We start from the raw sequence: 27,819 nt of genomic DNA on the forward strand, positions 1-27,819 counted from the left end.
AGACATCGATTCAGTCATCGGCAATAATTGGCAAAGGAGGACCAGGATGCATTCTCCATTGACATAGGATTTTTCACTGGTCCACCAAGATCTGTCTGAAATTTCAGATTTAGATTGCCCCTCTATCTACAAAACAGGTTGGTAATTATCTTTTCCATACCTAAAACTTTGCAGTTTTGAATGTGATATGTGAAGTAACACGTTCTTTATCATCTGTCATGTTTCCCAAGCTCTTGTTCTTTGACCGCCATAGCTTCCTGTAGTCATTGTGTGCCCAGTTTCTCCTAGGGAATCCACAGTGACTCAGATTTATAATTTATGTAAAATTCTGTCATTCTCCTTTTGTCTTTCCAAGATAGGGAAATTGGTAAAACTTTTCCTTGGTGGATTGAGTCTTTCTCAGTGCAGAAAACAGTTGCTGTGGCCCGTGTTGATGAGAGCGGCGTGCTGAGGAGCAGCAAAGCAGGGAGGAACTTTCCTTCCACTGTGTTTCATGCTTTCTAAGCTCCTGGTAGTGGGAGACAAGTGAAGGGATGTGGGACAGATGATGGCACGTTCCCTGATGTAGTCCTGTGCTCTATGCATTGTGTATGTATGTATGCAGGTATACTTGGAAGGAGTTGGATCTGTTGATCCCCGTACGCAATTGAGGCAGACCTATAGGGAGAACACAAAGTGATGCTAGATTGTGTAGGCAGTGTGTCCATGCAACTGAAATGCATGGGATGTATGAAGGGAGAAGGCAAAGGTATTGAAACTAAGGCTGTACATAATGCATAGACAGAGTTTGTGCTGAAGCTGATCACGTACTTATCTGGCGGGTGCGCACACGCTGGGAGCACACGATACCTTCCTGGGAGTTCTTCGTGAGCTCTGCCTGCGTGTAATGAAGGGAAAGCGACAGGCGAAGTAATCAAAGCAGGTGGTTTAGCAATAGTTTCTATTGAATTAATAATGAGTAACAAATTGCATTAGGCACAGAAGGAATTAGAGCTGGCACAGGATTTCGCTTTCATTTTCCCAGCCCTGTATCCGTTTCTCTCTCTATCATTGATTCCTGCACAGCAAGGAGTTGCCCAGCTGTGTAAATGTTTGTGCTTCTTCCACATGTGTCAAAAGTGGTGATTGTTGTGTTAGCAGCCAGCACAAAGCCTTAGTTGAAGCGGTGCCTGAAGCCCCTTACCCAGGAGAGCACGTTTCAGCTCTGCATCGGCTCTTGTCTTTGGAGCAGTGCAAAGCTGTTGCTCTTGAAGTGTCCATCCTCACACTGGGTACATCGGGAAGGAATTGCTTTTGAACTGTCAGAACAGACAGCCCGCAGATAGCTGGGGCTATCTACAACTTACAAACACTGTGTGCAATGAGCAGGGGCTCTTCCCTGTGGTTATGGGCTTACTTTGCCAGTACCTGCATTGTTATTTGCTGGTATCACCAGGGAAATCTCATTGCACCATGGAACAGAGCAGGCATTTCTCCAGGGTCTGCCTGGTGGGCGAGGGGCCTCAGTCTGTGAAGCATGCTCATGTCGGTGGCTTCAGGAAGTGATGGCACTCAGCATCACCTGGGACTTGCTTGAGAATGCTTTTTCCCATTGATGTGATACGTGTCTGGGTTTCTTCCCTTCCTGTAGGATGAACAAGAGATCATTCCTTGGGACCTGGGTGGCCCTTTTGGTGATAACTGCACGGCAGCAAGGTGAGTAGCTCCTGCTACTCAGTGTTGGGAGGCCAACACTGGTCAGCTGTGCTGGGAAGTACAGAGAGCTTGGAAAACACACACAGCCCCTTGGGTGAACTTAGTGTTTCCTATGGGGAGGGAGGGACCACCAATATTAAGGGTGGGTAATGTGGCAGATGTGTGCCGCCTGGCATGGGGACCAGCTCGAGAAATGCCCTCCAGGGCAAAAATCACAACCAGTGGGGACCTGCTGAGCTGTTTGGCTGGATGAGGTGATGCATATTAAAGTACGTTAGTGTCACACTAGTAGTGCTGAAGTTTCTGCTGAGTTTCCAGTTTAAAGAAGTAAAATGCCTGTCTTATAGCTAAGCCTCAGCTGTAATAACTCGTCAGGTGCATTACAGCTGTGAAATGACTGATTTTACTACCTAGCAGCCAGGAGTTTTGCTGTGGCCCTCTGGACATACCTGTGAAACCAGGGTTGCAGCTTGGACACCATCGCACACCACCTCCCTTTATGTCTGGTGGGGCACACGTGTGTCTTATGAAGTCAGGATGCCATTGGGTTCAGCCAGGCTTCTAATTGTCTCCTTTCCCAAAGGGAAGCTGGAGCAGTTGAACCTGTGAAGAAGGGTTGGCTGGAGACTCCCTACTCCCAGGCAGGGAGCATCTTCAGGGTGACTAGGAGAGAGCTTGGGCAACATGGAGAGCTCCTCCTGCATCCATAATGGGGCACAGAGCAAGCTGTCCTCAGCTGGAGGCCCCTGAACAGTGCTAGGAAACCAAAGCATGTCCTGAATCCAGCCGAACAGAGCTAGGATTGCTCAGAGCCTCATGTTGGCCAAGATTGAGTGTCGTGAGGACAGGGTACTGCTTTTCTATAGCAAAGAGGGGAGGAGGGGGAGGAAAACCCAGCAACATCCCCATTAGCTCTGTGATGAGCCACACCAGTCGCTAACTGGAAGAAACAGGTCATGAGATGACAGCAGAGATCCAGGGGCTGCAATGGGAAAGGACATGTGCCCTAGGGCCAGAAGCGCACGCTTGCAACTCAAGCCAATCAGTGGGTTTTATTCTGGTGGGAAGTATCAGGCTTGTACTGAAACACATCAAAACAGTCTTCTGAAATACCTTTAGGAGAGGCAATTATGCTCCCTGACAGTGCTTTTTAGCAGGAAACCTTATTTTGCCAGCAAACTGTGGAGCTGTTGTGGCACATCCACACCGGGGAAGGAGGTGAGGGCAAGGCAGCTATTCTGCTCTTTGCAGGAGGTCAACATTAGGCGATAGGCAACCCCAACACTTCCTGGCATTGCCATAAGGCCTCTCTTCTCACTCTCCTTCCAGCTCATGCCATGAAGAGTCTGTATCCCTTCTGGCAGAACGACACCAAAACGCCCAAAGTGGATGATGGAAGCTCTCCTGAGATCAAGATCTCCGTCCCATTCATCTTCTTTGGAGCCCCGTACAGGAGCGTTTATGTAAGTGAGGAAGCAGACCATCCCTTTATTCTTTTTCTTGCCATTAGCAGCTGCATTTTAAACTCTCTCCCTGTCGTCAGGAATTGGAAGATTTATTAGCACCTACCTGACAAGTTCTTAGATTTCATGAACTGATGGGTTTTATGATTAAGAATGTCAAAGGTGTATTTAATGGGCTAATGTTCATGAGGAAGGAATATAAAAGGCAATAAATTTTTTGTAGGTGATTAAATGGTACAGCAAAGCTAGGGCCTTGACACAAGGAACATTATTCCTGTTACATGACAAGAAATAAGGACATGCAGAGACCTGTAGAGGAAAACATAACTGCAATGGCTTGGACCCGTACCTGAGACAACAATGGGCTGCTGTGTTCTTAGATGAAAGCACAGCAAAAGCCTGGCAAAGGGGACTTCTGCCTGGCCCTGCAGCCACCCGTGTCATAGGCCAGGGTCTCTCAGAGCTGCAGAGCTGCTCGCCAAAGAGCTCACCAAACCCAGAGCTCTCAGTCCATAAGACACCTTCTGCTCCAAGTCACTCACCTGATAAACCAGCAGCTCTCTGCTCCCTGCAGAGGCTTGCTCAAACAGAAGCGGATCTCTGTGCAGGTCAACAACAATGGGGTGATCTCCTTCAATGCACTCGTCAGCCAGTTCACACCAGAAGCCTTCCCCTTGACGGACGGCCGGGCCTTCGTTGCGCCCTTCTGGGCTGATGTGCACAATGGCATCCGGGGGGAAATCTACTACAGGGAGAGCACGGACCCCGAGCTGCTGAGGAGAGCCTCCAAGGACATCCGCAAGCACTTCAAGGACATGTCCTCTTTCTCTGCCACCTGGATCTTCATTGTCACCTGGGAGGAAGTCACTTTCTATGGAGGAAGCAGCACGACTCCGGTAAGAGCCATCAGCTGTGCTTCTTGATGGGTGCTGTTTGATGGTTGAGGTTATCTGTACATGGATAAAGCTGTCTTGGCCTTTTTGCATGAACTGAGTTGCTTTGTGTTCCTGCTCCTCAGTTCCCTCTGTACTATGATATGGCACCTTCATTTTGCCTATGCTTCTGCAGCGATAGAACAGAGCTATTTGTGCAGGAGGCTACAGGGATCTCAAGCAACAGTCATTTATAATGGAACCAAAGTTTTGGCGTTGAACAGTAGCTATGTCATGATATAAACCACTCGAGGCTCCTGCTTGCTCCTGTGCTGGATCAGTTCTGTCCACTACAGGGGTGCAGGATAAACTGGTGATGGAGAGCAGGCTGTGGAGGTGGATGGGAAGCCCTTCGTTGTCTCGCTGGTCAGAATCTTCTGCTCTGTGCTCCTTTCTTCTCCTTGGTCATCCGCTTGAGGCTGGATTCTGTAACTTGCCCTTCCCTCCCCACTGCCCACTTCTATCCAGGATCCAACGTGAGTTTGCTGTGGTTTGCACCCTGACCTCACCTTGCAAGGCCCCAGCATCTTTGAAATGAGCTTTGAAACAAGCTCTGCTCCTTGCCTGTGTGAGGAGGGAGGGCTGCTCCAACCGAAAAGGAGCAGGCATCTGTGGTAAATTAAGTTTTGGAAGTAATACAGTTTCCAAGGAGCTGGAGAAAGGAAAGAGAAAATGGGAGCTTTAATATGTATTTATTTGGCAAAAAAGCCTTTTCCTTTCAAATCATGATGTCTTTTTCTGTGGCAGAGGCTGCAGTGCTCTCTCCAAAGCACGAATCCAAGAGGGTGGTGAGGGCACCTAGAAAAGGGCCGAGTGGCTGTTCTATTCAGACCTTGAGGTAGAAAGGGAAAAGCCAAAGGGAATACTGATGGCATTTTTGTTATGACAACTGGTCTGCCTGCACGGGCGGCCTGATCCAGACTGACCAGAGAGTCACACTAGCAACTCAGCCATGGTGGCTCCTACATTTCCATACGTGTGCAAGATGTATCTCAGAGTTTGGAGACAGCAGTGTGATGCTTTTGAGGGCATGAACAGCTTTTAAAAACCTATTTAATATGTGAGCTGCAACCACAGCTGATGTTGAGAGGCCCGTGCCAGACCACTGATGTGCTGCTGGTAGGGCCCCTGTGGAAGCTTGGGGCACAGATAGCGAGCAAAGGACCACTGCTGTTGTTTGGGGACAGGGTTGTTTAGAATTAACCTGTGTGCTGTGAGTGCCAAAAGCTGTCGTCTGCTGTCTCAAGGAGCTGGCTCTGATAATCAGTTCAGTTCTTTTCCATTTGTTAGAGAGGCTCGAGATTTAATGCATATTTTTTGCCAGTCCTGGCAGTGCTTGCAGAAGAAAATAATACATATATATATATTTGCGGACAGCAAGCAATATAGAGATTCGTGTATTGCCTGAAGAATTACATTTGCAACACAATGCAATTTATTCTGTTATAGAGCAGCCTTCCCGTTCAATAGCAGCCAGGGCTCTGGGTTGGCACGTGGAGCAGCACGATGCAACTTAAGCAGGGAATTCATCGCAGTGCAGAAAAGGTGCAGGAAACAAGTGTGTGAATGTGGCCTCGGGGACACCGCAGTTACTGTCCCTCAATGACACCTGAGCAAATGGGTTCAGTTGTGACAGTCCCGTTAGGTGGTCAGGGTGCTCAATGTGTGTTTGATCATGAGCACCACACGTTGTAAACCTCCTGGTACCTGCTCAGCTCCACCACCCCCTAAGAGGCACCTGAGTGGAGCGGTGTCTGCTCCATTGAAGAGCTGTTGTTGTGCTATCAAAGTGATCTTGCTTTGTGTTAGTGCCTTCCGAGCTCATGGCCATGGGAAAAGGCTTGGGAAAGGTGAGCAAGTGTGCCAAGGTGGTGAATGAGAAACCAGACTTAGGCAGAATCCCAGGGAAAGGATGCAGGAACGGAAATGGTGGCTTCCCCTTAGCTTGCTCTGCTTGCTCTGGTGTGAATTGCAGCTCTATGAAGCAGCTCTTCCCACACCTCTCACTCTCTCTGACAGCTCCTACAGGCTGCTTTGCCTCCCTTTTCAAGAGCCTAACGTGCCTTGGAAGTGACATCCCTTGTGGCATGCAAACAGTGAGTGCAGGTCCCTGGGCTCACCTTTTAAAGCTCTCTCTGCTTGCAGTGCTTGGGGGTTGCTGACAGGGTAAGCCCCAACGCTTTCTAGCATGAGATGGTTCCATCAATGTGTTCTCCCATAGTATCTGTGTTTCTGTGGCTGTATTTCCTTCACAGTTTGCTGTGCCCAGGCTCCTAGTGTTGCTCTTGAGTGATTGAAAGGGGCAGCCCATGCTTTGTCCTCTGCTAAAATCCTGGTCACTCAGAGGCAGAAGGATCAGTTATTTATCATGGCATGGTCCCAGTGCAGACTGGTGTAGGCTGGGCAGGAATGGGGAGGGCGGGGAAATGCAAAAGACAGAGGGAAGTATCCCAGCTGGATCTGTGCAGATAGAGGGGATATCTCAAGGGGAGAGGCATCTTCTGTCCTTGGGGCTATCTTCTGAGCTTGGGGCTATGTCACCCTTGTTGGCTGGCAAAGCACATTGTCCCAGCCTGGGGCCCAGGCTGGCAGTCATCTGAATGTATCTGGAGTTTGGGGGGCTGGAAATGTAGAGTCATTTTAAGGGAAAGGAAGAATGAGCAGCAGCTTTAGCAGGTACCAAGGGCATCTGTCAGCCAAGCAAAGCAGCTCATAATATACATTGGATGTAATGCACCGTTGACAGTGTTGTAGGATATGAACGTGGAAGGGAAGCAGGTAAGATAACGTGGCAAGGAATAAAGCTAAGATAGGGTAATGGCAGATAGCAAGTCATAACACCCCCAATCCTGACGACTGCTTTTCCCAGCGAGCTTATTCTCATGCTGCCATCTATTGGCGTTAAGTTGGATCTAGGAAGGTCTTGTCCTGCCGCATCTCGCCCAGATGACGCTAGAGATGAACGTGTCAGAAGGGCAGGTGAGCAGCGTGGGCAAAGCAGCATCACCTTGTGAATGTGCTCATGTTTTTCGACAGGTGAACACCTTCCAAGCTGTCCTGATCACGGATGGAGTGTCCTCTTTTGCCATATTTAACTACCATGAGATCAGCTGGACCACGGGGACAGCCAGTGGAGGGGACCCTCTAACTGGTCTCGGTGGGGTGATGGCCCAGGTGAGGCTCTCACTCTCATATCCAGATCTCTGTTGAGCTCTCGGATGGCTGTCTGTAACTTTCCCAGTGTATTTGAGCTCACTCAGTCCCTCAACATCTCCAGCACTGGCCTTGCAAGCTCACTGTTGGGCACAGGTGATGAGTGCTCCGTGTGTGTGTGTATATATATATGTATATATAGATATGTAAATATACATCCATAGTGCTTGTAGTGCCTGTTAAGCTTTTCACTCTCATCTAAACTACCTGAAAACTGAAATCTCTGAAAAGAGACTTTAAAAGTCAGGAGTTACTGTAGGGGACAGAGGAGTGTGGAAATGCAGCATCACTTTACCATAGCAAAGATGTGTAATGAAGTTTGCTCTCTTACTTGTTTTAGGCTGGATTTAATGGTGGGAATATCACCAACTTCTTTAGCATCCCCGGCTCCAGAACCCCAGACATAGTAAATATTGAAGAAACAACCAACGTCAATGTCCCCGGGCGCTGGGCTTTCAAAATAGATGGCAGAGAAATAGATCCAGCCAATGGCTGCAGCCTGAGAGGTAAGGGGGAAATGGGATTGCCCTTTTTCAGGTTTGGGGGACTGTGTAGCAAAAGGTAATGCTCTTGGGGTGCTGGTGGAGAGGTGCTTGACTGCTCAGAGCTGCTGTGCAGCTTGGTTTTGCCAAGGCATCCCCTCAAGCTGCAGCTGTTGGGACAGAAACATGTGAGCAGGGTCTGAGCCGCTGCATGCAGCACATCATCACCTGGCAAAACAAGCCTTGGTGCTAGGTTGTTTTCCTTCCTGGGATTTTAGTAACATGGTATTGCTGTAAGCCTCCATTTGTGGGGCCCAGAAGACCCTAACCCAAAGTCAAGGGCAGATGGAGCCCAAGTGTGTTGCAGGAATACAGTGCCACTGAGCCATCATATTGATTCTTCTCTGTGATGCTGATGGCAGCAATGGGAAAGACCTGGGCACAGCAATTTCGTCTTGCTCCCAGAGCAGGAAAACTCATGGCACCTCATCCCACTTCCCTTGTTTCTGCAGAAGAAAATCAGGTTTTGGGAGCAGGAGAAATGCCATGTCCCTGCTCATGCATGTGTCACTGACAGCATGAGGATATAAAGGGATTTACAGATGCCCACAGTGACTGCACAGGGACTCTGCTGGAGAGAGATTATTGCATTACCATTTGACAATAAAATGTCAGGAGCATCGACTTTGCTCTGGGAGTCCTTCTAGCAGGAGAGGACTGTCACTTGCCAAAGGACACTGGACATGTCACCAATGTGAGACGTTTGGTCCCTTTATGTTGTGGTCAAGGACTGTACTAAAGAAGGCCCATGAGGCTTCAAGGGTCTCGGGGCCCATGGAGGTTTCAGGTCCCACTGTTGCAGCTACTGACCCCAGGAATAAAAGTAAAGGGGCTGAAAGCCTGTCTCAGCTATGCGGGTAGACTCACCACTGGATTTGTGTTTCACAGTCCTCCCCAAGAGGCTATGCAGTGTGTGGCATTGGAGGGGAGGAGGCCCACCGTGCCTGGTAGCACTTGTGTGCCCAAACCCACACCAGGAAGGTTGGCCCAGGAGCACTCACTAGTGGGTCTTGCTAAGGAAAGATGCTGTGTTTGTTGCAGGAAAGCAGAAAATAGCTCTTATTTTTGTAGCAGGCAGGGAAGAGAACAAAAAGTTTAGGAGAGGTAAATTCAGGCAACGCGCACGGTGGAAGCCATGCACATGAGAAGTGTGAAAGGCAACCATATGGAAGAGAGGGAAACTCTCACGGGTATTTGCCACCCTTGTTCTCCCGTCTTCTCTCTGCCTCTCATGTCTCTCACCAGACAAACCTGCCTCCCTTTATAGTGCCGCCGTGTAACAAGTCTGCTCAGTCTATTGCTGTGTGATCACTCATCATTTCCTGTCGTCAGTGGTGTATGGTGTGGAAATTACTTATCAACAGCTCTTTGGTTTCATAACTACTATGAGCACTTTCTGAATGGGAATAAATTGCTTCTGGGCAGCTGATGGCAGACTCGCACTTTGACTGGCAAAGTTATGTGAATGGAGGAATTGTGGGGATGGCAACAAAACTGAAGGATGACACGAGTACAGCAACAGTGCTGGAAATGGCTTCCACAAGGCACAAGCTTTACCTTTGAGGAAATAGCACAAATGGCTTGTGTCCTGCAATGCTGAAGCACAAAGAGGGTGGCAGGTGTTGAAAGCAGGAGGAATAGCCTTCAAGTCAGCCAGCCTGCTCAGTGCAGCACTCACAGCATCCCATGGACTTGCGGCATGGGCAGGACTTAAAGAGGGGACACACTGTACATTGAAAATGAAGCTTGTGATCACAGTGCTTTGCTGAGTGGCTCTTGCTGAGAGTCTGCGCAATGAAAGCAGTCAAGAAGCCCACAGCAGGATGCTTTGAAGGGCTGGCAGACCCCTCTGAGGACTGACATGGTGCAGTTCAAGTCTGTTCTTTTTAGCATGGGTTTTTCCATCTCTGTCTTTCTAGGGCATTTTCTCCGTCAAGGGGAGATCTTCTGGGACAACACCAACTGCACCACCAAGTGCCGCTGCCTGGACTTCAACAATGAGATCTTCTGCCAGGAGATGGCTTGCGGCCCCTTTGAAGCATGCGAGCCGAAGACCAAGTTCTTCCAGTGCGTGCCGGTGGAGAGCAGCACCTGCGTGGTGTTCGGAGATCCACATTACCACACCTTCGACGGCTTCCTCTTTCACTTCCAGGGTTCCTGCTCCTACCTCCTCACCAGGCAGTGCTGGCCAGGCTCCCAGCTGCCCTACTTCAACGTGGAGGCCAAGAACGAGAACCGAGGCGGCTCCTCCGTCTCCTGGCTGAGGGATATTTTTGTAGAGGTCTACTCGCACAAGATCGTCCTCCCCAAGGGCAGCTTTGGGAAAGCAAAGGTAAGAGCCCCACTGAAAGGGGAGAACTTGCTGGGGCAGCTCCTCCGAGGTGGTGGTGAGACTGCATGGCCGCCTGGGACATCACTTCTGGGCCCTCTGCATCCCTTGTGGACTGGGCATACAGGACATCTGTGGTGGGAAATGCCTTTGGCTTACTGATGGCTGTCCTGCACACATCCCTGACACTAAGACCCCATAACAGGGCTCTACATCTCCTGCCTGTGTCCCAGTATGAGGGCTCTGCTACTTCATGCGCTAGCTTAGTTGTTTGGTGTTGTTCCCACAGGTCGATGACTTGGTGGTGTCCCTACCCGTCTCTTTGGAACTGGGTGCAATAAAAATCTACCAGAGTGGCTTGTCCACAGCCCTGGAGACTGACTTTGGCTTGCTGGTGACCTATGATGGACAACACTATGCCTCCGTCTCCATTCCGGGCACGTACATCAATGCCACGTGCGGTCTGTGTGGCAATTACAATAAAGACCCCGAGGATGATGCCCTGCGCTCAGACGGGAGGTTGGCCACATCCGTACTGGAGCTGGGCGAGAGCTGGCAAGTGCCACATCCCGAGCGGAAATGCTCATCCGGGTGCTTGGAGAACTGCAGCCTCTGCGACACTGCCACCGAGTCGCTCTATTTCACCTCTGAATACTGTGGCTTCATCAACAAGAGTGGCGGGCCGTTGTGGGAGTGCAGTGCTGTAGTGGACCCCACTGCCTTCGTCCATAGCTGCGTCTATGACCTCTGCGGTGCTCGGGATAACGGCACCGGCCTGTGCCAAGCCATCCAGGCGTACGCCGCCGTGTGCCAGGGCTTGGGAATCTCGGTGGGAGAGTGGCGCACCCAGACGGGATGCAGTAAGTGTTTGTGTGCTGGGGCCAGGAATCTTCCCCTCTGGAGCAGTCTGCCGAGCAGTGTGTGAGATGAGGGGGGAGAAATCCAGGGGAGGGAGTTGCTCAGGATGAAGGGAGTCAGATCAGAGCCAGCTGGTCCCTTCTCTCCATGGCTTCAGATTCTTGCACCAGTGAAACTTGGCACACATCAGGCATGATGAGTGATGGAGGCTGGACCAGAACAAGGGCACTTGTGGGATTAAATAGCTTTGGGTGACTCAGTGGCTCTGGGGCTGTTTTGTGAGAGGAATGGCCAGGGAGACACAGGAGGGAAATGGAGGGGACAATTCTAACATCAAGCTGGGCTCCTGGGTCACTCTGCATTGTCACTGCTGTGGATCAGTAGGAAAGAGGTAGCCCTGAACCATTCTGTAATGTAGTCCTCCTATTGTTTGTCTCCCCTCTGCACCCACAGTGACAGCTGTGCAGTGCCCAGAGCTCAGCCACTACTCAGTGTGTGCCAGCAGCTGCCCTGCCACATGTTCAGACCTCACGGCCCCACTGGCCTGTACCTCCCCGTGTGCCGAGGGCTGTGAGTGCAATGAGGGCCACGTCCTCAGCACCAACCGCTGCGTCCCCATACACAAGTGCGGCTGCGACGTGGATGGCCGGTACTACGCCATCGGGGAGTCTTTCTGGGCAGTGGCAGACTGCACAGTGGAGTGTCAATGCGAGGAAGGTGGCGAGGCCAAGTGCTTTAACACGACCTGTCCCGAAGGAGAGGTCTGTGCCATTGAGAACGGCTACCGGGGCTGCTACCCCAAGCGGGAGACTCTGTGTTTAGTGGGGCAGAACCAGGTGCTGCAGACGTTTGATGGTGTTGCCTTCCTCTACCCACTGGAGAACTCTTACACACTGCTCAAAACCTGCACGGAGAAACTCGACTTCATCGAGGTGGACATCAGCCAGAAGAAGCCCGGATCTGCTCCCAATGGGCCACGTGTCGTGCGGATCCAAGTGGTTGGTCAAGAGGTGAAGATTGGAGGCACCAGCCTGTCAGAGATCAAGGTAAAGGTGCTGCCATCAAGGTGGTCCCTCCCAAGGCCAGGGTGGGAGGTGGTGGCTTAGACGTGTGATCCATGTCCCTTTGGAGAAGGGCTTATGAGTCTATGGCGCTGGACCGTTCCCCCAGGTTGGCACCATGGTGGCACTTGGAGGAACCCTGTGTGGGCCCGTGAGAAGGTGCAAAGTTGTCACAGCACTGTTATTCTGTTTGCTGGCTGTGTCAGCTCTGGAGACTTTACTGACATTGCAGTTGACTCCTGCAACTTGTTTTTTACCTGGAAGAACATTCTCGATGGGGCAAAAAGCAAGGAAGCAGCTGTATGCCCTCACTCGAAGGACGTTCTGAGTCTTGGAGGCTGGCTCCAGGTCCTGAAGTGTGTATTCAGTGTGGTGTGGCTGGCAGACAGGAGCAGCCATGCAAAGTCACATAACTCTCCCTGAAGTGTCCTTATGTGCTTGTTATTGTAGGTGAATGGCTATGACATGGAGCTGCCTTATTTCCACCCCTCTGGCCGCCTGGAGATCTACCGTACTGACAACGGCACTGTGATGGAGTCAGAGGGGCTCCTGGCCATTGGCTACTATGATTCAGGCCTCCTGGAGATCCGCCTCTCCACCACCTACTTCAACTGCACTGGAGGCCTGTGCGGCTTCTTCAATGGCAATGCCAGTGATGAATTCTGCCTGCCCAAGGGCAAGTGCACGGACAACCTGGAGCTCTTCCTGGAGAGCTGGACCACCTTTGATGAGATCTGCAATGGGGAGTGCGGGGACCTCCTCAAGGCTTGCAACAACGACTCGGAGCTGCTAAAGTTCTACAGGAGCCGCTCCAACTGCGGCATCATCAATGACCCCACCAACAGCTCCTTCCTGGAGTGCCACAGCGTGGTCAACGTCTCAGCCTACTACAGGACGTGCCTCTTCCGTCTGTGCCAGAGCGGGGGCAACCTGTCAGAGCTGTGTGACTCAGTGGCACGCTATGCCGGTGCCTGCAAGAACGCAGAGGTGGACGTTGGCCAGTGGAGGAGCCACAGTTTTTGCCGTGAGTCCAACAAAGCTTTTAAGTATCCAGGGTGGGGAGAAGGGGATGTAGACCCCACCGACCTTGAGTGAAGTGTTTTTGGCAGGAGCTTGCGGGTTTGCAGAGGTAGAGCTGCTTTTCTTATGGGATGTTGTGGTGTTCAGGCTCTCCCCTGCCTCCTCTCTCATTTCTGGTGGGTACCCTGGACCCACAGTGTGCTCCTCTGTGGCCATATTGGGAGACACTCAGTAGGAGAAGGGCTATATGGGGGGTAGGCCCTGACAGCGCTAACGGCAGTATTACATGTCCAAAGTCATTTGAAGGGGTAGGGACAGAAGTGCCTAAACCTGACACTCTGGGACGATTTTCATATTCTTTTCCCTACCAGTCAACCAAAGCTTGGCTTTGCTATGGAAAGAGCTATGCCCAGTAGAGCTTTCTGCTGTCAGGGAGGCTGGCACATGCACAGCACGTTCTCATGTAGCCTATGGAGAAGAATTGCAGTAGGAATGAGTATGTGTCACGAGCCTGAAGGCAAGGCAGTGCCACCCCGTGTACTAACAATAGCTTCTAAGCTGTGCTCATGCTGCCAGAGACAGATTTCTCAGTGAAACTATTCCAGGGTGGCATTTCAGGAGGCATCACAAGTTTTATGATGTGATGTAGGAGCATTCCAGAGCTGCAGATGGTGTCTGACAGTGCTGAACACCACCACCAGAGGATCATTTGAATAACGCTTGATTTCAGCTGTTGCTATAAACTTGCCGTTGATGGGAAAACATTCATAATTCAGAAGTGAACGTGAAAAATCCCCAGTGTGGAATTACGCGGTGGGGAGGCAGCCCCTGTCTCCACTGTGGAGGGTTAAAGGAGGCATCTGTTCAGGAGCCCTTTGAAATAGAGAGAGGAGGTGTTGGTCAGCTTATAGTGGCACAGGGCTGTGATGTGAGGAAGGTGCTCCAAAGGGGATGGGAAGCTGTTGCCCAGGAAAGTTGCCCAGGGAAGTTGTGAATGCTCCATCCCTGGCAGTGTTCAAGGCTAGGTTGGACAGAGCCTTGGGTGACATGGTTTAATGTGAGGTGTCCCTGCCCATGGCAAGGGGGTTGGAACTGGATGATCTTAAAGTCCTATCCAACCCTAACTGTTCTATGATTCTATAAGAGCTGGTGGCCAGCAAGGTGCCAGAGCTGTTTCTCTTCTTGCTTCCCCCCGACCCTGAATTGGTCACTGCTTATTTGTTCCCATCATCTGCCTGTTCCTCCATCCCATTCTGCTGGAGCGGGGAGCTCACATTCTACATTTGTCGGTCCTGCAGCTCTCACCTGCCCGGAGAACAGCCATTTCGAGGAGTGCATGAGCTGCGTGGAGACCTGCGAGACCCTGGCCACGGGCCCCGTGTGCACGGATACCTGCGCAGAGGGCTGCCAGTGCAACGAGGGCTTTGCCCTGCGCAACAACCGCTGCGTTCCCCGTGGTGAGTGTGGCTGCAACTTCGAGGGGCGCCAGCTGGCCACCAACCAGACGTTCTGGATGGACATTGCCTGCCACTTCCTCTGCTACTGCAATGGCTCCGATAACAGCGTCTACTGCGAGAACGTCTCCTGCAAGGACGATGAGTACTGCCTGGAGGAGAATGGCCTCTACTACTGCCACGTCCGCACTGACGCCTCCTGTATCATCTCCGGCTATGGACACTACCTGACTTTTGATGGCTACTCCTTTGACTTCCAGAGCAGCTGTGCGTTGGTCCTGTGCACCACCATTGCCTGGCCAAGGGCAGAGCGCTCAGATACCTTCCCAGCATTCACTGTCACAGCCAAGAATGAGGATCGGGACACTTCTCTGGCTCTGTGGGTGAAACAAGTCGAAGTGGAGGTCTTCAATTACAACATCGTCATCCATCGTGCCTACAAATACACTGTGCTGGTGAGTATGAGGCCACGAGGGCTGTGATTATTTCTCCCTCCCCATAGCTCCCAAACTGTGGAGCGATTCCCTAGGCACAAGGCTCTGTATGGTTTTCTCGAGGATATAGAAGTGAATACGCTTGGGCTCGTCTCTAAGATGCTGCCCAGCACAGCTTTTGGAGGGAGCTTACATTTTGGCTGCCTTGTTTGATGTATAGGCAAGGCCAGCAGGGGCCTTGCTCTGGGAGTGCTGAGCTGCCCTCATTTGTGTCCTCCTGCGGCAGCTCAGGTCATCAATCCCACTCATGGTGCATCTTGTTTCCTTCCCCGCAGGTCAATGATGAACGTCTCTACCTGCCCCTGAAGCTGGGCCAGGGCAAAGTAAACATCTTTGCCTTTGGTTTTCATATCGTGGTCGAGACTGACTTTGGGCTGAAGGTGGTGTACGACTGGAAGACCTTCCTGTCTGTCACCATCCCACGTGGCTTCCAGAACCTCACTTATGGCCTCTGTGGCCGCTACAATGGCAACCCTGAGGATGACCTGGTGGTTGCAGGCGGTGCACCAGCCGCCAGCATCACCGAGTTTGTCCAGAGCTGGGTGAAGAGGGATGCATTCTGCCGTGTGGGCTGTGGTGACCGCTGCCCTGCCTGCGGGAAGGTGGAAGGCTTCTGGAAACCCCAGCAGCTCTGCAGCCTCATCCCAAGCCAAAGCGGTGTCTTTGCCAAATGCCACAGCAAGATCAGCCCCAGCTTCTTCTACAAGAACTGCCTCTTTGACACTTGTGTTGATGGGGGAGCCATGCAAACAGCCTGCAGCTGGCTGCAGAATTACGCCAGCACGTGCCAGACGCAGGGCATTGCTATTATGGGCTGGAGGAACTTCACCTCATGCTGTAAGTGTCACCCTGCATCTGGGTTCTCCTTCACTAGGAGTGCTTCCTGGGATTGTCCGCTGTAGCTCAGCCTGTAGAGAGCTAGCAGAGCACCATGTGGAGCACCAGCAGTCACCCATTACTTCTAGGCCATCGACCCAGACACGTTCAGCGTCCCCATGGTCACTGCCTGGGGATGGCCTTGGGGATCCTCTTTTACTGCCAAATAAGGGAGCAGTCAACAGAGTGGTGAGCTAAAGCTATACCAGTAGGGCTGGCAGCTTTTCCCTCCCGTGCTTGCCAGCTGAGGCAGAGGTATGGGATCGTGTCTGGGGCACAATGTTCTCTTGGAGTTGTTGCAGACTGCATGTGGTATAGGAGGAGGAGCAGAGATGGAAAGGGAGAAGCCTCAGGTTCAGAAGGTATCAGCCCCCCCTCCATTGTTAGATTAGATTAATCGGTTTCAAAGCCAGGAGTATGTGTTTGCTCTAATGAAGCCACAAGCTCTTGTCAATAAGATTACGATGTGATGTTCAATTAGGCTCCTGAGAACGGGGTCCGCAAGCCTCCTTGGCAGCTGATCTGTCTGGCAAATCCGATGGGAAGCAATTGTCTTTGCTAACAAGACTGAAAATTAAATTCATGTCATTGTGCCTTCTAACAAGCTGAACTCATGGCTCAGAAGGCGCTGCTCTCACAGGGCAGGGTGCTGAGGCTGCCGACCAGCACCCTGGATGCCAGAAATTGTCCCTGGTGGGGCATAGGGAGAAATGTCCTGCTCAGGCCTGGGCAGCATCCCTTGCAGGCTTCACGCTGTGGAAACCTGCCCTGAAACATGTCCCTGTATGGAGAGCCCAGAGGCTTGGTACACTGCCTGAAAGGCACCAGGGCCAGCATAAGCATCCCTCCTGCAGGGAGTCTGGTGTCAGAGAGCAAGCTTGTTTGTGGGAGAGCAGGGAGCCAGGGTGCAGGAGCTCAGAGACAGTGGTGAGTACAGAGAAGTGTTGGACTACATCAACTTGGACTATGCAGCTGGCAAGTGGCATAGGACACAGGGATGAAGGCTGCCTTCTGCCTTTAGTTGCATGCCCAGGAGTTTCCGATCCCTCTCTGGGTATTGTTGCCATGTTGGCAGGAGAGTTATATGCCCAGGGACACTGGCAGTAGGGAGTACAGCCCAGTGTGGTGCTGGCTGCTTGGTTGGTCTTGTCCAGGGAGCTGATATGTCTGTTTTGTCCTCTGGTACCTTTGCAGCCATCAGCTGCCCCCCAAACAGCCACTATGAAAGCTGCGTGTCCCTGTGCCAGCCTCGATGCGCTGCCATCCGGCTGAAGAGTGACTGCAGCCACTACTGTGTGGAGGGATGCCAGTGTGACCCTGGGTATGTCCTCAATGGCAAGAGCTGCATCCTTCCCCACAACTGTGGCTGCTACTCCGATGGCAAATACTATGAGGTACGCTGCTCGTGTCCTTTTCTTGATCCTTTCTCCCACCCTCATTATGATATTTCTGGGCTCTAAGCAGGGATGGTGATCAGGCCAGGCTGGTACTGAGTGTCACACTGGGTCTTTGCCAGGGTCATAGCCTCAGTGCTCTGCAGGGCCTGGAGGGACAGGTCCTCTCCTCCACCAGCATCATGCACCCATGGCCATGTTTGGGGATTGCTCTGAAGTCTGGTGCTTTTGCACTGAGCAAGAGTGAGCAGAGAATAAGGGGTAGAACAGGTAGATATGCACTGATAGGAGGCAGAGATAGGTGAAGTGGGATCCATAGAGAAGTCCCAGCCACGGCATGTGGGATGTTTGCTGGGGCCAAGCTGTCCTGCAGTGTGCCGAGTCCTTCTCTGAGCTGCAGGCCATAGTCCCTGTGTCAAGGCTGGGCTTGCATGGCCACTCTTTTTGAGCTCTGGTGTTGAGGAGGGCCAGTGTGGGAAGCCTTCATCTGAGGGCCTATGGGAATTACATTTCCTAGAGGAGTGGGAAAAGTGGTGTTGGTGACTCCACAAGGCAAGAGCCTGGTACCATGCTGGTGGTAGAAACTGAGGTTGTCGGTGAGGGAGGGGATGATGCAGTGGAAGCACAGGGCTCTCACAGCTCTAGGAGGTATGGGGGATAGAGAGGAGAGGGATGTCCGTCCGTAGTGTGCTGTGTAGCGAGTCTTTCTGTCTGGCAAAATCATCCATAAGGAGCCAATATTGGGGTACTGTCATATGGGGCACTTAGCAGATGGGTTGGCAGCCAGCAGGGTGCAGGAAAGAGGTCAGGGAGTTATTTAGCATGCTGTGGTTTTGTGCATGAACGAGAGACGAGGGAGGTTGTGGTGGCAGGGGAGCAATGCAGTTGCCTCATGCCTGTGGGTATCAGAGATGTTGCAAGGTAGGTGCAAGCTGCCAGTGTGTTCTTTGCACCTTTTCCTCTGTCCTCGTTGCCAGCTCTTGCTTGCCCAAGTGTCCGCAGAGGGTAGGGCTGAGGTCCGCAGCCCTGCTGGCCTGTGATGGGTCCCTCTTTCAGCCCAAGCAGCTCTTCTGGAACGGGGACTGCACCCGCCGGTGCCGCTGCTTCCGACGCAACCTCATCCAGTGCGACCCGCGGCACTGCAAGTCTGACGAGGAGTGCGGGCTGCGCAACGGTGTGCGCGGCTGCTTCAGCACCCGCAGCTCCTTCTGCCTGGCAGCAGGCGGCGGTGTCTTCCGCACCTTCGATGGGGCCTTCCTGCGTTTCCCCGCCAACTGCGCCTTCGTCCTCTCCACCATCTGCCAGAAGCTGCCCGACTTCTCCTTCCAGCTCATCATCAACTTTGACAAGTGGTCCTCGCCCAACCTCACCATCATCTCCCCTGTGTACTTCTACATCAACGAGGAGCAGATCCTCATCAGTGACAGGAATACGGTCAAGGTAAAGTGTTGGCAGGGGTGTCTGCCCCCTCTAGAGCAGGGGCATGGGCTGTGGGGAGCATGATGGCACATGGAGCCACACGATAGTATCTGTGAGAGCACTGGAAGGCTCTGTCAGTGGTTTTGTGTCCCAGCTGAGGCAGCTGTGGAGGTTTGTAGTTGTACGCCCAGACACTTCTTGGTGGCACGGATGAAGCTGTCCTTTTGAGCAAAGGATACAGATGCTGCAGCATCACTCAGTCTCTGAAGGGCACCATCTGTGGCCTTTTCTTGCGAATTATGAGTCCCAGGCTAGAGCTTCTGCACATGAGTAGGGTCCCCTTTATGGCACAGCCTTGCGTGGGCATTTAAGGGAGGCAGTGCGATCAGAGTGATCCATCAGGCTTGGAAGAAGGAGGAGGAGGATACGCCAGCCCCTGCCAAAGACAATATGGTGTGTTTTCACAGCTGGGATAGTGGGAGGTAGCCATGGAGCCATCTGTGGGCAACTCACATTTGTGGGCAGAAAGGATGGCAGGGTCACCGGTGCTGTTTCCTCTCCCACATCAGGTGAACGGCAGCCAAGTGAGCATCCCTTTCGTCACGGGCCTTTCCACGAAGATCTTCAGCCAGGAGGGCTTCCTGGTCATTGACTCCAGCCCCGACATCCAGATCCGCTACAACGGCTTCAACGTCATCAAGATCACCATCGGGGAGCGGCTGCAGAACAAGGTGTGCGGCCTCTGCGGCAACTTCAACGGCGACCGGACGGACGATTACGCGACGCTGCGGGGGAAGCCGGCGGTCAGCAGCGTGGTGCTGGCGCAGAGCTGGAAAACCAACGGCATGCAGAAGAGGTGAGCGGTCGGACGGCCCTTCCCCGCTGGGCGGGAGCGGGAGCGGGGCGGCTGCGGCGGGAGCCTCCGCGATGTGTCCGGTGCCCACAGCTGCAACGAGCTGCAGTACTCGCAGTACACCGCCTCCTGCGACAACGTCCAGATCCAGGAGCTGCAGAGCGACAGCTACTGCCTGAAGCTGACCGACATGAAAGGCTTCTTCCAGCCCTGCTACGGCCTCCTGGACCCATTGCCCTTTTATGAGTCCTGCTTTCTGGATGGCTGCTACAACCACAAGAAGGTCCAGCTATGCGGTTCGCTGGCTGCTTACGGCGAGGCGTGTCGCACCTTCGGCATCCTGGGCACCGAGTGGATCGAGAAGGAGAATTGCTGTAAGAGAGCCAGGGTTGAGGGATCCGGGCCCCATTGGGACTGCAGCCGGTGGGATGGGGGTGTTCTGTGATGGTTGGAGGCACTCGCCTTGCGGTCTGAGAGTAAAGATTGTGTTTGTGCTGTCTTGTGCTGTTTAGCAGGAGTGGTGGAAGATCCCTGTGTAGGAGCTGACTGCCCCAACCGCAGCTGTGAGCTGGACAACGGTGGAGAGCTGTGTGGCTGCATCGAGCCCCCACCCTATGGAAACAGTGAGTCCTTTGGTCCTGGCTGCAGGGTTGGCACCGAGCAGTGTGGGTGCATATTTGACTGTTGTAATGATGGGGCTTGGGGAAGGGGGGTGCTGAGAACCAGGACCTCTGCTAAGATGGGGTTTGTGACCATTCAGGATGGGAGAAAGGAGCAGGTTTTCTGGAGTGCATGTTATGGGCATCTCTGGTTCAGGAGCACTATGAGCTGCAGGGATGTCAGACAGGGAGGAGATGATCCTAGCCCATTTCTGATGCTGGGGAGGAGGGCCAGGTCTATGGTGCCATTTGTGGTGATGCAAAACTGTTTTGTCTTCTCCTCTAGCCACCCACGACATCATTGATGCAGAGGTGACCTGCAAAGCTGCCCAAATGGAGGTGTCCATTTCGAAGTGCAAGCTGTTCCAGCTGGGCTTCGAGCGTGAAGGCGTGCGGGTCAATGACCGCCACTGCCCCGGCATTGAAGGCGAGGACTTTATCTCCTTCCAGATCAACAACACCAAAGGCAACTGTGGCAATCTGGTGCAGGTGAGCCAGGCACAAAGCACGTGGGCTTAAGGAGCTCAGTTCCAGGGTTAGGGCATTGAGGTTGTGTATCCGTGTGTGATGCTCAGGGAGGCACTTTGATGGGGTGGGGGGGTCAGGAGTAAGGACTAGCCTAGTAGTTCTTAGCCCTACCATACTGTACCCTTTCTGGCTAGAGGCAGCCATGGGGCAGGGTGCCCTCAGTGTCACACAGCTCATTTAGGGGCTGAGGTGTTCATTAGAAGCAGGGAAGCAAAGACAGGCAATCTCAAATTCCTTCTGCAGTCTAACAGCACGCATATAGTGTACAAGAACACGGTGTGGATTGAGAGTGCAAACAACACGGGCAACATCATCACTCGGGACCGGACCATCAACGTGGAGTTTTCCTGTGCCTATGAGCTGGACATCAAGATCTCCCTGGATTCAGTCGTGCGGCCGATGCTCAGGTAGGAGCCAGGATGAGCTGCGTAGCCTCTCTTGTTGTAGAGACGCAGAAGCACATTGGCAGAGGGGGACATGGTGAGGGTCCAAAGCAAGGCACCAAGTCGGGGGTTCATAGCCTTTCCTCCATCCAAGCTGGTATGATTTTTATCAATCATTAGTGTGATTAACCTGACGGTGCCGACACAAGAAGGGAGCTTCACCACCAAGATGGCCCTGTACAAGAACTCGTCTTACAAACACCCTTACCGGCAGGGTGAGGTGGTTCTCACCACCCGGGATGTGCTCTACGTGGGGGTCTTTGTTGTCGGGGCGGATTCCAACCACTTGATCCTGATGCTGAACAAGTGCTATGCGACCCCGTCACGGGACAGCAATGACAAGCTGCGCTACTTCATCATCGAGGGAGGGTGAGTGACCATGGGCCAGGCTGCCCAGCATGCACTGTTGGTTTGTGCTGTGGTGTTTTTTCACTGCGGAGGGTGCTTGAAGGGGTATTGTTGTGTGATGGAGTCCCAGCTGCAGATAGAAGCAGGCTTCCTTGCGTGGCCAGTGCCATGGGCATCAGGGCATCTCTATGTGACAGGGGGATGTGGCCTGTGGGGAAGCAGGAGTACAATGAAGTCAGAAGCGCTTGAGAGGGGACATGCTACAGAGGCGGGGCACAAGGCTCTTGTCCAGAGGAATCAAGCACAGCAGGACACATGGCAATGGGCCTTATGAGGGCAACCCTCAAGAGAGGGGTCCTGATCATAGGAGGGCTGATATGAGCATAGGTGCTTTTGCACAGATGCCAAAACATGAAGGACAACACCATTGGCATAGAGGAAAATGGGGTGTCATTGACGTGTCGCTTCCATGTCACCGTCTTCAAGTTCATTGGGGATTACGATGAAGTTCACCTCCACTGTGCTGTCTCGCTCTGCGACTCGGAGAAGTACTCCTGCAAAATAGTAAGCAGGGCAAGGGCCAGGGGATGGGTGGCTTGCTTTGCAGTGGCTGGAGATGCTGGGACCAGGAGGGTCGCATGTCCCTCTGGGCACTGGGAAGAAAGACTGCTCTCTGAGCCTGGTCCCAGGGTCCCATTGGGCTGGCTGGAGGGGAACAGAGAGGGGCTGGAAAGGAGCAGAGAGTGATGGAAGCAGCATTTATGGGGCTAAATAACTTCCTCACACAGAACTGCCCTCAGCACACAAGGATGGCCAGCGCGTTCGCTGAGGAGACCAAGGAGCAGATTATCTCCGTGGGACCTATTAGGAGGAAGCGTAAGTGTGTGTAACCCCAAGGAAGGCTGCAGGGGTTTGCCTGCCATCATGCAGAGCCTGTGGTGTGCCACAGGGTGCGGCAGGATTCTGGGGCACTGGGGCAAGGGAAGGATGCTGGTCAAATGGGTATCTGTGTGGGCCACATGAGGGGTCTGCGTTGCTTGAGGACATGTGTTCTTAGAGGTCTGTGGCTGTCACAAAGGAGATGGCATGACAGCAGGGCAGGTAGTAAGGGCATGGAGCGTTCTGTTTCTGGCCGTGTGGCCCCATGCTGGGGGTGCTCCTCTATGTATTCCCCTTGGAGGTTTGTTAGCATCAGATTAGATGCAGGTTTGGGGTCATGGGGGATGATGAGAGCCTAGCCACATCCCAGCATCATCCCATACACGTCATGTGTGATGTGAAGGTGTATCCAGCAGGTATGGTCATGTTCCTGTGGGCCCCATTGTTATAGGAGCAGGTGTGGGAGTGGGGTCTTAAGCAGCCAAGGATTGGGGCTTGGGGTTTTGGAGCACTACTCAGGTGTTCACCTTTGCTCTTTATGCCCAGGATCAGACTGGTGTGAGGACAATGGAGGCTGTGAGCAGATCTGCACAAGCCGAGCGGACGGACCCCTGTGTAGCTGTGTGACGGGGACACTGCAAGGGGACGGCAAGAGCTGCAGGGGCAAGTACTGGGGATGGTACCAAAGGAGTTGGGCAAGTGTAGCCCGCTTTACTGAGGGGCTGTAGGGGTCAGTAGGGTGGGAAACGTGGATGGAATATGCAGTGTGTCATACATAGGACGGCTGCAGAGGGCAGGGAGGTGGATTCTTACCATTTCCATGGAGAAGAAGTGCTTGGTAGCGCAGGACCGGCACAGTTTGCAAGACAAGTGTGGTATCTGAGATGCCCACTGTGCATGTATCATGAACACAAGCTCATGTGGGGGATGTTGTTGTTGTGTTGGCAGCCTCCAGCTCTTCAGGGGAGCACCGTGCTCAAGCAACCCTTCTGGTGGCAGCCCAGCTCTGGCTGTGGCTGCACGCAGCTCTGCGGGACCTGACCTCGTAGGCACGGCTCTGCCACCCAGCCAAGGACTGTTCTCACGTCAGCCTGAGTCTTTGTAGGGTAGGAAACAGCACCCCCACAGAGCGGCCAACTGCTGCTGACCCATCCTGCTGCATGGGAGCAACAGAGGGACTTGACCTGGAGAGAGTATGGATACTGACATGAAGATGGCATGTGGCAGGAGCAGCAACAACATCAAGGCAAAGCTGCATGTTTGCTAGCATCGATGTGGGGCTTGAGTTAGGGGGGCTTTTTTGCAGGTTTCTGGCATCAATATGGGACTTCAGGGGTTTTTTTTTTGCAGGTTTCTGGCAACAAAGGGGTACTTGAGGGTTTTTTTTTTTCCAGCCTTTCCCTACCTATAGCATGCACTGTAGGTGGCCCACACCCCTGTTGGTAGCGTGGGGTGGGCTGAAATGTGTGCTGTCCCCTTGCACATACAGCTCGGGGTACTCATCATCCTCAGGAGCTGCTGTCAGTGCCTTGTGCATGCACGGACTCAACCAGAGGTAGGTGTTGCAGCACGGGTAGTGGGCTGGAGCAGCACGGCATCATTGTTGGATGTTATGATGCATCGGGAGCATGTCACCCTTTGGCTCTCCAGAGCAGAGCTGTTGTTGAGGATGCAGTGGAGAGCTGAGCTTGTCCCTGCCGGTCTGGGAAGCTCATTACTGTGCTGTAGTGGTGAAAAGCCAGTCCCAGTGTTTGCAAAGAGGTGTTTTCTGGTGGGCAAGAGTGAGAGCCAGAGGAATAAGGGATGGAATTCCCTCCTGTGTTTGCATGGTGTGCCGTGGCAGAGGTTTTAGAGGGCGAGAGCAGGGTTGGGGTCCACTGGCATGGGGTGCCTGGTGGGACAGTTGTGAATGGCCCTGTGGGGGGGCTGTCTGTCTGTGTTGGTGTTTGTGTCTTATGTTTGTACTCAGTGAAACGGCTGCGTGGGAATAAAATGAGTTGTAATCCTTCGTAAATGGTGTGGTCCTGTGTGATTGATGGTGGTGAGGATGGGGAGAGGGTCCCCACGAGGGGTGGGGAGCAGTGATTTGAGGGTATTGGTCAGCCTTTAAGTGCCACCTTTGAGAAGGACAGGAGTAGGCATTTCTACTGTGTTCTAAGTCAAGTGAAAGGGGCAAAATAGCAGCTGGGCTGAAGGGGGAATTAATTCCTGGTGGAGGTCAGGAGGAAAAAGGAAGTGTAATATCTCTCTGGAAGTGGGGTCACACTTGGCAGGAAGATTATAGAGCCACGGCTTGTATACGCAGGGACAAAGAAATTAGATTTAATTGGTCAAAAGTTAGCCAATATGTGATTAATTAGTAGCCTATCTTACATTGGGTAAATTGCTCTTGCTTGCCATGTAGCTTAGCATGTGTGCTCCGTGATGGTGTTTGGGGGCAAGCTTTTTTGGTTCTGAATTGAGTCAGTGGTCACAATCTATCCCTTCCGCTGTTCCGTTAGACCCAGTTACTGCCTTTTCCTGTAGACTACTTTATTTTGTAGTACTTGTACTTCTGTAGTACTACTAACAAATCTTAAGGAAAAGCTTAGTACTGCTTTGTCTACAAAGTGGTGGTGTCCTGTTATCAGTCTTTTAGCTCTTTTTCCAAGGTTAAGGTAGTTAGTGAGGAATGTATTGCTGATACAGCCTTGTTCTAAGTGTTGTTTTTAATCTTGGCAGGCACCATTTCACCATAGCAAATTCCATCCCCCCCCACCCGCCTTGAGCCTATGAGACAATGATTTGAGGAGGCTCTCAGATTTCACTATTTCTTTTATTAAACTGCATAGGTTTAAACACAGACAACCAGTTCATCAATCATAGGTGCCCCACCCTCTACATAAGCAAGTCCTATTTATTTCCCAAGTGCAGGCTGTTTGTTAATGACTTTCTGTCAATCAGAGTTTGAGCTCCCCAATCCAGACATCATCTTGTGGTCATCAGATTCCAGTGCTGCCTTTACTTGTGTGTAGTGGATCTAGGAGCTGATTCCTTCCATGTTCACTGCAGTTTAAGTTTTCAGCAATACAGTGTCAAGGCTTTTCTACTTCGAGTGTGTTAGCCTTCCGTGTTTGCACAAAGACTGTTGGAACGGGTGAGCCAGTGTGTCCAAGCCAAGCCTGTTCCTTTAGAGACCTGTGTAGTGAGAAGAAAGTCTGTGAAATAGCCATCAAATGTTGTTTAATTATAGCCTGTACTTTTGTATGCATTTGGTCCCCCTTAGCATTCAAAGAGTTAGTAAGGTATCCTTTCCCACATTCAATTTCAAAGGGGCTATCTGAATTTGCAGAAGCACTATGGGCAATTCCTGTCTGCTTCAGGTGTGTTTCTTGGCAAAGTTTAGCAGTGTGAGGTCCTGATTCATTCTTTCCATTTCCCTTTTGGATATGTGCTTCCCATTTAACTTGTAAAACCTTGGACAATACTGGTACTATTTCTGCAATACACTGAATCCCATTATTGTAAGAGATACTTTCTGGAACCCCAAATCGGGGTATAATTCCTTTTAACAAGATTTTTAACTACTGCTCTAGCTTTGTAGGTAGGAAAAGGCGTTGATCAGTATCAGAAACCATTTTTATTGATTACAAAAGGCACTCCTGAAAGGTTAGGTGTATTTGCAAGTATTCCCCAGGACTTATTCCTCATTTTACAAGTCCTTCTCTGACTCTCATGAGCTTCTTGTCAATTTGGGGGTTATGAGCACACCAAATGGTATATTTACCTCTTTTTCCAAGGTTAAAATAGCTAGTACAGAATGTATTGCATATACAAAGCCAGGCGGTTAAAAGACGACATAACCAACCATACAAAACTGTTTATTACTTGAACTATAACAAATGTTCTTAAGGATAAATTACTCTAAATGCACTGCGTATATGATACTTGAAATACTGAGATCTTGCAATATATATAAATATACTAAAATATAGATGTCTATATTTAACAGTAAATACCTATATATACATAAATACCTATTATATAAAAATATATATATATAACAGTACTTGAATATAATAGGGGATAGATTCATTTATTTGCATTTATATATTCATATATCAAAGGGTATATATTTATTAATATATAATAATAGGGTATATATGCATGTATACCCTCTATATATCTGTGTGTATAGATATGTGTGCATATACCCTATACCTATATATGCATGTATAATCTATACCCTATTATATATTAATAAATATATTCATATATATTTATATATAATAGGATGTATATTTATTTGTATTTATGTATACTTGAATAGGGTTCATTTATTTGCGTTTATATTTATTCATATATCATAGGGTATAAATATATATACAACCTATTATATATAAATAAATACAAATAAATACATATCCTATTACATGAAATAATTACAAATAAATGAATCTATACCATATGATATATGAATAAATATAAATGCAAATAAATGAATCTCCATCCTATTATATATAAACAGAAACAAATGCATACCCTCTTATAGATGAATAAATATAAATACAAATAAATTAATCTATACCTTCTTACATATAAATACAAATGAATGTATAAATACGAATAAATGAATATAAACCCTATTATATATAAATATATATAAACACAAATAAATGAATCTATACCCTATTATATGTAAAGAAATATAAATAAATGAATATACACCCTATTGTATGTAAATATATATAAATAAATACAAATAATATATAAATATATCATTTATATTAAATAATTTAAATTATTGTATAAAATAAATACAAATGAATATACACCCTATTATATATAAATACAAATAAATGAATCTATACCCTATTATATGTAAATAAATATAAATAAATATGCACCCTATTATATATAAATACAAATAAATGAATCTATACCCTATTATATGTAAATACAAATAAATGAATATACACCCTATTGTACGTAAATATATAAAAATAAAAACAAATATATAAATATATAATTTATATAAAATAATTTACATTATTATATAAAATAAATACAAATGAATATACACCCTATCACATATAAATATATATGAGTAAATACAAATAATTGAATATACACCCTATTATATATAAATAAAAATTAATTAATCTATACCCTATTATAAATAAATACAAATGAATGTACACTGTATTATATACAAATACAAATGAATGACTCTATACCTGTTATATGTAAATAAATACACCTAAATGAATCTATATCCTCTTATATGTAAATAAATACAAATGAATGTACACTGTATCATATATAAATATATACAAATACAAATAAGACTATACCCTATTATATGTAAATAAACGCAAAT

General features: G+C 50.2%; 1 protein-coding gene across 2 annotated transcripts; it reads left to right on the top strand.

The window, feature by feature from the left end:
• Positions 1 to 26,751, top strand: LOC308228441 (alpha-tectorin). 2 transcript variants are annotated; one of them, XM_080631774.1, is made up of 24 exons: positions 1 to 137; positions 1,631 to 1,695; positions 3,025 to 3,158; positions 3,767 to 4,054; positions 7,127 to 7,264; positions 7,644 to 7,809; positions 9,765 to 10,177; positions 10,464 to 11,034; positions 11,486 to 12,078; positions 12,544 to 13,117; positions 14,412 to 15,022; positions 15,337 to 15,898; positions 17,132 to 17,331; positions 18,388 to 18,771; positions 19,320 to 19,606; positions 19,697 to 19,977; positions 20,116 to 20,226; positions 20,549 to 20,751; positions 21,034 to 21,197; positions 21,354 to 21,602; positions 21,983 to 22,145; positions 22,370 to 22,457; positions 23,007 to 23,123; positions 23,409 to 26,751. In XM_080631774.1, the coding sequence occupies exons 2-24, from the start codon at positions 1,632 to 1,634 to the stop codon at positions 23,507 to 23,509; spliced, it is 6,462 nt and encodes a 2,153-aa protein (XP_080487900.1). In that variant the 5' UTR covers positions 1 to 137; position 1,631; the 3' UTR covers positions 23,510 to 26,751. The 2 variants fall into 2 exon arrangements, with proteins under 2 accessions (XP_080487900.1, XP_080487901.1); XM_080631775.1 differs by lacking the exons at positions 1 to 137; positions 1,631 to 1,695; positions 3,025 to 3,158; positions 3,767 to 4,054; positions 7,127 to 7,264 and having other exon boundaries at positions 7,673 to 7,809; positions 9,765 to 9,912; positions 9,998 to 10,177.
• The last annotated feature ends 1,068 nt before the right edge of the window (positions 26,752 to 27,819 follow it).

Source organism: Psittacula echo, assembly GCF_963264785.1.
Source record: "Psittacula echo genome assembly, chromosome: 18".
NCBI lineage: Eukaryota > Metazoa > Chordata > Aves > Psittaciformes > Psittacidae > Psittacula > Psittacula echo.